Below are 13,069 nucleotides of genomic sequence, written 5' to 3' on the forward strand. Positions count from 1 at the left end.
TTCTCTCTCTCTCTCTCTCTCTCCCTTCCTCCCTCTCTCAAAATACATTTATATATATATATACACACACACACACACACACACACACACACACATATATGTGTGTGCATATATATATATAAATAAAAAATAATTAGACTACAGCCCTGTCTGGTTTTGCTCAGCGGTTAGAGTATTGGCCCGCGAACCAGAGAGACCCGGGTTTGGTTCCCGCCAAGGGCACGTACCTCGGTTGCAGTTTGTCCCTGGCCCCGTTGGGGTTGTGTGGGTGGCAACCAGTCAATGTGTCTCTCTCACATCAATATTTCTCTCTCTCTTCCTCCCTCTCTCCCTCCTGCTCTATCTGAAGATAAATGCAAAAATGTCCTTGGGTGAGGATAAAGAATAAATAAAATTAAAAAATTAGACTACAAACTCATAGTAAAGGGAGTGGGAAGGATTCATAAGTAACAAAACAGAACAAAAAAAAAAACCAAATGACCATGAGTTTTACCTTGTTCAGGTCCTTCACCATCATTACAACTGTTAATAGACCAACTGGTAGAAACATGCCCAGTCCAACCAGGATGTCTGCCCACATCTACTGACCAGCCAAGGGACAGCAAAAATTCTAGGAAATGTGGCTGAACATTTCTGGAAGACTCCACATTCTTTAAAATCTGAAATACATACCAATCATCAGCTATAATAAAGGAAATAAGAGCATATCAAAATAAACCTTAATAAAAATTGGTTAGTTTTTAAGTGTCTGACATATCAAGTCTTAGCTCAGAATAAACCTGGTAATATGTCGCTGTAGTTACAAATGCATGCTTCGAGTCAGATTTGAGTTCAAATCCTTGCTGGGCCTTGGGCAACTTTCTTACCCTCACTGTTTCAGTTTCTTCATCTATACAGTGGGGAAAATAATGATGATTGTGAAGATTAAGGGATATATTGCAAGTAAAGCCCTTAGTTCCCTCCCTAGCAAAACAATTATTGAACTAGACATGTTTACTAGAAGTAAATAAAAAAATATGTCCCTGCCTTCACAGAGGTTACTGTTTGGATAGTGAGAAACATTACCTAAGTATGTGATTAGTTAATTACAAATCTTGACAAATGCTATTAAATTTGTTAACAATTCAATAAAGACTAAGTATAATAAATGAGCATAAAAACATCCTTCTCTTAGTCCAAAGGAGAGAACGCGGTCATTCCAGAATAAAATGAAGAACCAGAAGGTTCTGTCCTCTTTACCAAGTACCAAATTTAATACCTGGCCTTTCTACTGGTCCCCAAACAAAAGCCCCTTGTTCTAAAACAGTAGTACTCATGGGGATGAGTTTGCCCTCCAGGGGCCACTTGGCAATGTCTGGAGACATTTATTTGTTATTTCAACTGGTGGGGAGCTATCGGTATCTAGTGAGTAGAGGCCAAAGATGCTGCTAAATGTCCGATTTACAAGATACCTCCCTTAACAAAGAATTATCTGGCCCAAAATAGCAACAGTGATGCTGCTGAAAACCCTATGCTAAAGGAAGGAAAATATGACATCCTCTACAAATTGAATGGGGGAGGGGAGTGATGTACCAACATCATCTGGGGAATTTCTTAAACCTAAGATTCTCTTAGCCCATTCCAGACCATCTACATCAGAATCAGATGGGTAGGATACTGAAATCACTATTTTAATAGGTCTTCCACCCAAAAACTGATGCGGTCAGTCTACATATCACTGATGTAGTTCATACAATGCTAAACTATGGTCAAGATCATCAGAAGGCCTGATAAAATCAAAAGATGGAGTATTACATCTATTACTTCTCAACTGGGCTCCACTGCCAGGCCCTCATCTGTCAAACATGTCATCTCTTAAACACTTCTCTTCAGAAGTGTACCTATTTAGTTTACCCCATCCCTTCATATATTTTCATAAGTGCCAGGAAACTGATTTGACATCAGTTAAAGCTTTCTCCCAATTAAAATGTGTATTCATAAGTAAAACTATTAAATAAACAATTTCTAAAAGTATACTCAAGATGCAGTAAGTGAGTCAAATTCAACTTAAAGGGCACTGGCTGGCAGCTGGAAATTAATCTAAACCTACCCTATGGCTAGGAAGACAGGTCTCACCACTATTAGAGAGGCCTCAGAGAATCTTCATTGTTTCCCAGTCACTCTCAGTACCTAGACAGCTAAGCAAACTAAAATGGTTTAAGAATTACCTTAAGGGTTTGTGTCTTCTTTTACAAGTAGGAGAAAAATGGCCCTATTATTCTCATACAAGCCATGCATTACACTTCCTTCAAAACAGAAATAACCCCAACCACTGCAATTAATCCAATTCTACTGAAGTTTCTCCAAAAAACTTGAGTCTGCCAGTCTCATCCCTGGCTACTACCAGTCTACATTCTCCCAATAGCCAAGCATATTGAACTTTTAATGAATTTTATGAAGACAGAATTCCGTCTTACCTTCAGAGCCTTTACACATGTTATTATTAGTTATTTATTAGTGACAACCTGCTTCTACTTTTTATCTACTGTCAATGCATACATCAAACACCAGCTTAACTGTCTTTTCCTCCAAGGATAGCTTCTTTTTTAAAAAAATTTATTTTTCTTTATTAATTTGAGAGAGAGAGGAAGGGAGAAGGAGAGAGAGATAGAAACATCGATGAGAGAGAACATCTATTGGCTGCCTCCTGCACACCCCCACTGGGGACCGCCTAAGACCTGGACATGTGCCCTGACCAGGAATCGAACCTCTTGGTGCATGGGTTGATGCTCAACCACTGAACCACACCAGCTGGGCATAGCTTCTTAAAACCAGGCTAGGTTTTCCTGTTATGGTGCCTAAAACATGCTCCTAATAGCATACTTTGCTATGACTGTTTATTTAATCATATGTCTTTCCCTCTAAACAGTAGTTCTAGGAGAACAGAAACCTTGTAAAACTTGTTCATGCCTATAACCCTGACAACTAACTGATAGCAGACACTTAATACCTATAGACTCAATTACATAAAATGAGAATAACTTTCTCATAAATCAATCTCCTTTTCTAGTAGGTCACCAATAATTTGAAATTAGTGCCTTCTAGCATAAACACTTTGTGGCTTTGGTAGATTTCTTAAGGTGTGCTCAACTTGATTAGTTAATGGTCTTACAATGATTACAGTAAAATTCCAAGATCATATAGTCAGTGTCCTACACATCTGCATACTGTATGTTATAAATCTTCTTCTGACCCTTTCCTACCACCTACCTATTCCATGTTTCTACTATTCATTTCCAATAGACAGACACCTCAAATCCCCTGCCATTTGCTGTTTTCCACTCTCATCTATCTTACAGTTTTTTTCATCCTCTTAGTCACTTTGTCACACGTATACACCTGTATTTTACTTAGTCTTCTGTTTATATCCTCTATTTCAAGTGTTATTTTCCCCACCGCATATTATGTAAACCTCAACTGAAATTATTTGCTTGTGAAATTACCTGGAAGATGAGCTCTTTAAGAGGAAAGACTGTTAGTCACATCTCTACCCTGGTACGCTGAGCCACAGGGAAGATGTTCAGTAAATATCTGTTGTGTTGTTTTACTTTTCTTAAGCAATCAGGCCTAGCTTTAGTTTTTTGTGACTAACCTGTATTTTAGTTTCTTTACTCTTATAAATTCCTTAAGAGAAAGAAAGACATGTTATAGCTCCACTCTAAATTCATTGAGAGTCAAGGCTCAGGACTCCAAGCATCATAGTTTTCATTAATTGAGTTTCTGAAATGGTTCACAAGTCTCTAAGCATTAACTATAACTCATCTCCTACTATGGATAAATATAAGCCATGTAAAACCTTTTATATTTATAAGCATAAAAATTACCCCCAAATGCAGAAATCTTACCTCCTGGTTTGTTTTCTGACCTGGTTTCATATAGAAAATAAAAACTGTGTCAAAAGGACGACATGGCAAGAGATCCAGATACCCAATGTCATCAAAAAATCCAGGTATTGCGGAATCAAGTGCAATAAGGTGAGGAGGTAGACGACTATTTGCAGGTTCCTACCAGGAAAGAAAAGAATAAAACTTCTAGTTTTATTATTTGCCTTTTTTTGTTAAAGACTATTGAGATTTAATTTCTGACTCTATTTTGTCTATATCATGCTTTCTAGAAAAAAATTTTAATACACTTTTTTCTCATTCAATGCTAGTGGAAATGCAAAATGGTACAGCCACTTTGAAAGATAGTTGGCAGTTTCTTATAAAGCTAAACACAGTCTTACAACAGCAATTGCACACCTTGGTATTTATTTATCCAAATGAACTAAAAACTTATGTCTAACAAACACAAATGTTTATAGCAGCTTTACTTATAATTGCCCAAACTTGGAAGCAACCAAGATGTCTTTCTGTCAGAAATTTTCAACTGGTGTGCCACAAAAAAATTTGAAATATGCAATACTCAGTCAGGGGTACTGCCCTCTTTTCCCTTAGATTGTCAAATAAAAAAATGACAACAACCCACACAACAATAAATGTCCAGTGTAAATTAATCAAAATTATACCTATTTTTTTTGTCAGAAAGGCAAAAAATATATTTTTTGGTATGCTGCAGAATTTTAGTAATTAGTTTATATGTACCATGAGATTAAAAATACACTGAAAATCAAAGCTGTAAGTGAATGAATATACTGTAATATATCCATACAATGGAATATTATTCAGTGATTTAAAAAAAGAGCTATCAAGTCATAGAAAGACATGAAGAAATCTTTTTTTTTTTAGCTTTTACTTACTGATTAATTTTTTAGAGAAAGAGAGGCATCGATTTGTTGTTCCACTTATTTATGCATTCACTGGTTCATTCTTGTATATGCCCTGGCTGGAGATTGAACATGCAACCTTGGCCTATCAGGACGATGCTCTAACTAACTGACTGAGCTACCCTGCCAGTGCTGGAGAAATCTTAAATGCATATTGCTGAATAAAAAAAGCCAATCTTGCTCAGCCAGTGTGGCTCAGTGGATTGAGCGTCGTGCCACGGCCTAAGAGGTCCTGGTTTGATTCCTGGTCAGGGCACATGCCGAGGTTGTGGGCTCAATCCCCAGTAGGAGGCATGCAGGAGGCAGCCAAATGATATTTCCTCTCTCACACAGATGTTTCTGTATCTCTCTCCCTTCCTCTCTAAAAAAAAACAACAAACAACAACAACAAAAAACATTAAAGAAAAAAGCCAATCTGAAAATGCCACATACTGTATGATTTTAAGTACATGACATTTTGGAAAAGGCAAAACTGTGGTGGCAGTAAGATCAATGGTTGCCAGGGGTTGAGGGAGGCAAGAAGGGAGGAATGAATAGGCAGACTACAGATTTTTAGGGCAGTGAACCTATTCTGTATAATACAGTAGTGGTAGACACACATTAACATACATTTGTCAAAACCCACAGAATGTACAACACAGAGTGAACTCTAATGTAAACTATGAACTTCAGTTAATAACCCATGAATATTTGTTCATCAATTGAAACAAATGTACCAAACCAATACAAGATGTTAAAAGAAACTGGGGGGATTGGGGGGGGGGGAGGCAATTATAATGTGGGAGTTCTCTACTTTCTGTTCAATTGTTTGGCAAACCTAAAAGCATTTAAAAAAATAAAGTCTATAAAATTTTAAATGTATGTTTTGCTTTGTTTTCCCCCCTAATTTCTTGTCTTCTTTGAATCTTGATCTTGCCCAATAATGGTAGGCATGGTATTTCGCCATCCATGGTATTTTTCAGGAAAGCATCCCCCAGAGATGATGAGTATTACTCTATTCCACATTAGCAAGAATTATGAGCCTGGTTGTCATCTAGTCTATTACATAACATTTCTAGCAAGGGTTGGGGTAGCACCCTATAACCAAAGACATTAATATTTCTGCAACCAGACAGAAAAGTATTCACACTAAGTGAAATAAGTAAAGACTACAAACAGGCTTGTGTCAATTCAGGTCAGATTTTGCCACTAAATGAATTTGCTACAAATGTACAAAAAAACCTTCTGGTTCTCTGTTTTTACTTTTTTTTAATCCTCATCTGAGGACATTTTTTTTTCTTTGTATTTATCTTCAGATAGAGCATGAGGGAGAGAGGGGGTAAGAGAGAGAGAGAAACATCGATGCGAGAGAGAGACACATTGACCGGTTGCCACCCACACGATCCCAGCTGGGGTGGGGACAAACTGCAACCGAGGTATGTGCCCTTAGCAGGAACCAAACCCAGGACTCTCTGGTCTGCAGGTCAATGCTCTAACCACTGAGCAACCAGCCAAGGCTCTGTTTTTACTTTGAGTTCATAAATAAGAAATTGTAGAGTTGTAGCATACTGTAATACACCTTGTAGGAGAAAACCTCCAAATTCATTTTAAGTAAATTATTCCATTAGTTTGTTCTCCCGGATGATCTTCTAATCCAGGAACATAACATGCATATACAGTGATACCTCGGTTCTCGAACGCCTTGACTTTCGACCAAATCGGTATTCGACCAGGAGATTCGAGAAACTTTTGTCTTGGAATCCGAACAAATATTTGGAACTCGAACTTCCGAGATGAGCCGAGTTGAGCCGAATGGCGTTCATTCGGCCCAGCGCGCCTTGCTTGCGTCATCAGTGTGAGTGCAGAGAGAGAGTCACGCTTTGTGGAGAGAGTCACGCTTTGTGGAGAGAGTCACGCTTTGTGGAGAGAGTCACGCTTTACACTGAATTTAACCCTTAGACATACTGTACACTTTTATTTCTTGTTGAGACTTATGTTTTTCTACATATTATATACAAATTAGGCCAGTAAATAGGCATTTTCTGGGGCTTGGAACGAATTAATCCAGTTTCCATTATTTCCTATTGGGTTTCATTGCTTCGGTTCTCGAACAATTTGGTTCTCGACCGTCCTCCTGGAACGAATTATGTTCGAGAACCGAGATATCACTGTATTTTATATCTTTCCACTTTTTAAAGTTTTTCCTCTAGATCCTGTACAGTTTGTTAAGGTAACTTTTGTCAATATCAACAGCTATAAATGGAATGTTGTTTTTTTTATCTTCACCCGAGGACATTTTTGCATTTATCTTGAGATAGAGCGAGAGAGAAAGAAACATGAAAATGAGAGAGATACATCAAGTGGTTGCCACCCACACGACCCCAACTAAGGCTGGGGAGAAACTGCAACCAAGGTACAAGCCCTTAGCAGGAACTGAACCAGGTACTCTCTGGTCTGCGGGCCAACGCTCTAGCCAAACCAGCCAGGGCAAATGGAGTGTTTCTGCACTGTATTTTTTAACTGAATACTATAGCTATAGTTATTAATTTTTATACTTTTTTAATGTGGTGATTTAACTCTCATTTAAACATTTTATCATCTTATGGTTGTCTAATTAAAAGTCATGTTACCTATGAACTGTCTTCTTTCAATAATTTTTACCCCTTATTAGTTTAGCATTTCATTGGCTTTCCTGGTTTTGATATTGTAACTACTGTTATGTAAGATGTCACTATTGGGGGAACTTTTCTGCACATTTTTTTTTTATAACTTCCTATTATTTTAAAATTTCACTAAAATTCTCAGTGTTAAAGAGCGGTCCAGGTTGATCCCTTTGCCTCTGATTTTAACAAAGGGTACTTCCAGTTTCTCATGGGCTACCACTGACAGAGATCTACATTACTAGTTCTGTTTAATTTTTTTGTTTGTATTTTTAAATCAGAATGAATATTGTTTTAATAAATATTAACTTACTGTTTTAATGACTAATCTAATACAATCAAATTATTCTTTTTTACTTTTTCAAAGTGTTTCTATTGATTTTTTAGAGAGAGGAAGGAAGCGGGAAGGAGAAACATCTATCGGCTGCTTCTTGCATACCCCCTACTGGGGGATCAAGCTGCAAGGTGGACATATGCCCCAACCAAGAATTGAACCAGCAACCTTTTGGTGCATGGGACTCTTCTTGTCTCCCTTCAGACCAGAGGATGTAATAATTTTCTCCTAATATATTTGTATTACTGCTTCGACTGTTCAATTTCCTTCATTAGGAGTATCGCTATTCATTTGTAGGTTGTATCTTTCTTCTTTGCCTTCCGTATTTGCCACTGTATTTCTCATCATTTCCTCTCTTCTCTTTCCTTCTGCATTTTAAAAGTTTTTATGTGCATACTCCCCACCACCAACATAAAATATTTTCCACCTTTATGCTGAAATCCAAAATCACACCAAGTTCCCTTCTGCTTTCCAAAAAAGTTAAATGGCCTTTAACCAAGTAGCTGATAGGGAGTAAGGGCAGGGGACAAGTTGTGCAATAAGCAACTTCTTGGTACAAAGAGTACTTTTCAAAACAAACAGGCCTTGGTACAAACCCCAAATCCACCACAGGCAAACTATTTCACATTATAAGCCTCTGTTTCCACATCTGTGAAACAGGACAGCATCAGTTCCTTTATACAATTGTTTTAAGGACACCAGAGTTAAGAATAATGGCGATACTTACCTTACAGGCTGGCTTACTTTGTGCTAAGTACTACATGAAGCATCTTAACATGACCACAACGAGATGGACACTTCTGTCATCCCCATTTGGCAGATGAGGAACTAAGACTCAGAAAAGTCGGGAATTTTCCCAAGACCACACAGGTGACAAGTAGTGCTGCCAGGACATAAACCTAGACAGTCTGATCTTAGAAAATGCACAACATAAGAAGTGCTTGGCTCACAAATACTTGTTCCTTTTAAAACGTGGTATGAAAAAGCAGCATCAATTGTAATCTATCCTTTCAGTAATAAATTTTACTAGGGAAAGATGTTTAAGATTCTTCTTTTAATTATCTGTGGATGTCATTTATATGTGTGACATGAACCCTACATTACCCTGGAAAATTCAGAGCTGGATGTAATATCAAAGCAGTCCCCTCATACAGAACTCTGAAAGCACTCATGGGACAAACTGCCTTGAACTCATATAGTAATCTACAGCATCACAGAATTGCACTTACTTGCATGCAATGTAAGATTTAACCAGAATCTTTTAAAAATTCCTTCTATTCTCATAAAAATATTTTAGCTATCATCAGCTGAATGTTAATTTATTAATATATTTACTCATAAGAGTTTAGGAAAGTTACCTTCAAAGCTTCTAAGGACAAAAATCCGAAGTGTGAAAGGAAAAGACGGGCTGTTTGGAATTCCTGGGCAGGAGGCGGGGGCTTGCATTCCGTAATTGGATCAGGAAAACTTCTCTTTTTCAATTCTTCCTCACTTTGTTGTTCAAGGTGTATTTCATAAGCAATCTGCTGGGCCATGCCATTCCTTAATTTTTCATGTTTCTCCTCTAACTGAAATAAGTCAAATATTTAATCTTTTTTAACTATTATAAAAGAAATAGGATCATTCTTAATTTTAAAATGAAAATAAAGCAAAAGCAACAAAGTACATGAAGATCATTTTCAGGGATCAACACTGAGTTTCAATTCAATACAGTGTATGCAACCAAGCAAACATGTTTCAAGGTTAAACCAAATTCCAAAGAAACTCCCATATAGCCTCAAGAATTGCTCCTCCATCTCCACCTTGTAAATAAAACCATTCTGTTTCTGCTTTCCTTCAAGAAAGGGGGCAGAGTTGTTGCTCTCATCCCTCTTCCAGACCACTGTCCATCTTGCAGTGAACCCCTCATGTTTTGAAGTCTTTATCCATACAGATTACTCCATTAATTATTCTGAGCCTCCTCCTGATCCCTCTGCTTCCCTTCAATCAATCCTAATCTAAAATTCCATCCTCTTTGGTGAGCAACGATCCTTCTAACAACCTGGTTTATATAGGGTGAGACAAAAGTAGGTTTATAGTTGTTTGTATGGAAAATAATACAATAAATAAATAATAATACAAGAATAAACTGCTTTCACATACTCACAACTGTAAACTTTTGCCCCAACCTGGATTTCTACAATCTGCTCAACCCTTGTAACTTTTGAACATCCATAAGCATACTTCTGTATCTCAGGTGTGCTGTACTTTGAAGAGCTGCAATTCTGAAATTCCCTTCTCCAATCATAAGCCCCCTTCCTGTAGTTCTCCCACACCTTCACTTTTTATCACTATGAGGCATCCCCCTATTTTTCCAAGCCATTAGCATTATTCTGACTTTTACTTCCCAAACCTAAACCCCCAAATACAGCATATTAATATCCTTTCCTAAGCATATAAATGGCTGTGTTGTTCCTTATTTTTCCATATTCTCACCTGTTAATCTTCATACCAAATTTTTTACTTATGCCTCCAGATCCCAAGGACTTTTGAAGAAAGCACAGAAGTAACTTCATTACAAACAATGCTACTTAACCTTAGCTGGAAAGCCTGGAAATTTTAAGAGCCATCTCTGATTCCCTATTACACTGCTAAGAACTAAGATTAAAATTTATATAAGCTCCTTAAATTTTCCTCCTTTCCACTTCTAAATGTCTCTGAAACTTTATGTACTCTCCCCTTTTTTCCTGTCTTACCAGAAGTATCCTTTTTCTAGACACAATCACATACACTCTTGTTCCTACTGCCGCCAGGGCCTTATTCTATTCATCATTTCCCTGGCCCATCTTACAGTGTTAGCAACACAGACCTTCTCCACTGATTCCTGCCTTTCAACTTCTAAACATGTTCATATTCCTCTCATCCTTGAATTAAAAAGAAAAATACTAGCCTTGCATTTCCTGAGCTAGGCTATTTCTTCATGCTTTATCCACTCTGTACCCTTCCCTTTACTGCTAACGGGATAGTTTATAATCATTACCTGTCATTAAACATTCACTCCCCAGCTTCTTATACTCTGTACCTTACTTTACCACTCATTTCAACATATTTTCAAAGGGCAGCTACAATTTAATGCCAAAATCCTGGGGCCTCTTCTTAGTGCTCCTTCTCCCTTATCTCCCCAGCACTCGGTAAGGTAGGCAGCTTCCATCTCTGCCCTTTATTCTCTCATGCCCTGACATACCTCTATTCTCCACTTTTTAAAATTCTTCTCCTTTGACCTAAGGCACCAATTAATTATCTAAATTAATCTAAAACCAACAAAAATAAATTAATACAAAATTATAAAGAAATAAAATAAAACAAAATAATTTTTCCCATCTTCCCAAACCTGTCTTCTTCCTAATGTCCAGATTTCTATAAATGGCACCAATATCTTCAATTATAACTCCAGCTCAAAATCTAAAGTTCTCTGGTTCTTTTCCTTCCCTCTTCAATCCAAGACAGCTTGAATCTACCTCTACAATACATTCCAATATCTTAACATCTATTATCAGTGAGGTAGTCCTTCCTTTCTCTTGCCCGGATTGTCACAACAGTCTCTGAATTGGTCTTTCTCCAAATGTCCTCCCCTGGAATCTGATCTTGTCACCACACTATTGAAACCTACCATAGACCGGGCAACCCAGTGACCTCTAAGAGACATCCAGTTCCCTTCAATCAACCATAATCTTGTCTTACTATTTAACCTACTGGATGACAGAGATCCAAGTCATCTTATGAATCACCTCCAATAACATTGAAAAAAGGCGGTGTCTTAATTGTGGAAGTTGTTTAAGAATGTTTATAGTCATTCCCTTAACAACAGCTGACAACAATTTATCTTACTTCTTCAGTGACTATTTCATGCAAATCTGGAATGCTCAAATCTGCTTTCACAAAAGGAATCTTATCCACCTCTTCAGGAAATGGTCGATGTTTCACAGTATATTTAAATCCAACATCATTTTTAGGAACTGGACGAGGTTCGGGTACAAAAAGCTGTTAAAATAAAACAAATAACATTATGTTTATTACATTTTGTGCCATCAGTAATGACATATTTCCCTGGTCTCTTAGATACCTAAGTTGTTACTCTAGGAACTCAGTAAGAATCTGCAAATACTAATTTTTTTAAAATTTCTTTTTCTTTATTGATTTTAGAGAGAGAGGAAGTGAATGAAAGGGAGAGAGAGAGAGAAACATTGATGAGAGAGAATATTAATTGGCTGCCTCCTGCATGCCCCCCACTGGGGATCAGGCCCACAGCCTGGGCATGTGTCCTGACCAGGAATCAAACCAGTGACCTCTTGGTGCATGGGTTGACGCTCAACCACTGAGCCACACCGGCCAGACTGCAAGTACTAATGTTAACAGTAAACAGCCTGTGTACCAGTACACTCTATTATATATTTGTAAGATTGTTCATCAAATTATTATAGATTTTGTGACTGATAAGTGGGTTGTGGACCTCTACTCCCCAGGCCTGCATCTCTCATATTCAGTGGAAAGCCAATGGGTAAGGCATTTCAGTGCTTAAGGTTTAAACTTTCTTCTTCCCTAAAGACTCTAAAATCATTCCATAAATGGGCATCTCTAGACAGGAAGCTCAATTAGAATCTTAATATGGCTTAATATGGAGAGTATGGGCACCAAATGTAGTCTTCATGGCTTTAAATTCCTGCTTTAACATATATATAAGTTGTGAGACTTCTGTTTCCACATCTAAAAAGGATGCTGTAAAAATTAAATAAAAATGTATATGGCACATACTAAACCATCAACAAATTTCAGTTCTTTTCCTAATCTCCTTCCTTCACAGTCTTGAATGCTCAGTGGCTTATAGCACTGACAGAATGTGATCCTCATGATGCAGCACGTGCTCCTCCCAGAGAGATAAACGCATCTCACCCAACAGAGAGACATCTAAGATAGTAAATGGTTTTAGATACATATTCTAATTGTGTCTCTCTTAAATGCTGGTGAAATTTTATTGTCATGTTTTAAAGAATTTTTAGTAACATAAGTAAAAACTTACAATATGATAAGTAAAAAGAACAGTATAAAAAATGACTCAAGCCCTGGTCGGTTTGGATCAGAGGTTAGAGCGTCGGCCTGCGGTCCAGGGAGACCCGGGTTTGGTTCCCGCTAAGGGCATGTACCTTGGTTGCAGTTTGTCCCCTGCCCTGGATGGGTCGTGCGGGTGGCGGCCACTGGATGTGTACCTTTCACGTCAATGTTTCTCTCTCTCTCTCTTCCTCTCTCTCCCTCCCA

General features: G+C 37.7%; 1 protein-coding gene across 9 annotated transcripts in view; it reads right to left on the reverse strand.

Moving 5' to 3' along the window:
• Positions 1-13,069, reverse strand: part of RALGAPB (Ral GTPase activating protein non-catalytic subunit beta) — an 89,860-nt gene that overhangs the window by 14,690 nt on the left and 62,101 nt on the right. For all 9 annotated transcript variants that reach the window (XM_036245800.1, XM_036245798.1, XM_036245799.1 and 6 more), the window contains 4 exons: positions 11,645-11,797; positions 9,136-9,345; positions 3,885-4,043; positions 494-659 (listed from right to left, as the gene is read on the reverse strand). In XM_036245800.1, the coding sequence (XP_036101693.1) occupies positions 494-659; positions 3,885-4,043; positions 9,136-9,345; positions 11,645-11,797 (688 nt within the window). The remainder of the gene's footprint in view (positions 1-493; positions 660-3,884; positions 4,044-9,135; positions 9,346-11,644; positions 11,798-13,069) is intronic.

Source organism: Molossus molossus, unplaced genomic scaffold (assembly GCF_014108415.1).
Source record: "Molossus molossus isolate mMolMol1 unplaced genomic scaffold, mMolMol1.p scaffold_m16_p_6, whole genome shotgun sequence".
Classification (NCBI taxonomy): Eukaryota; Metazoa; Chordata; class Mammalia; order Chiroptera; family Molossidae; genus Molossus; species Molossus molossus.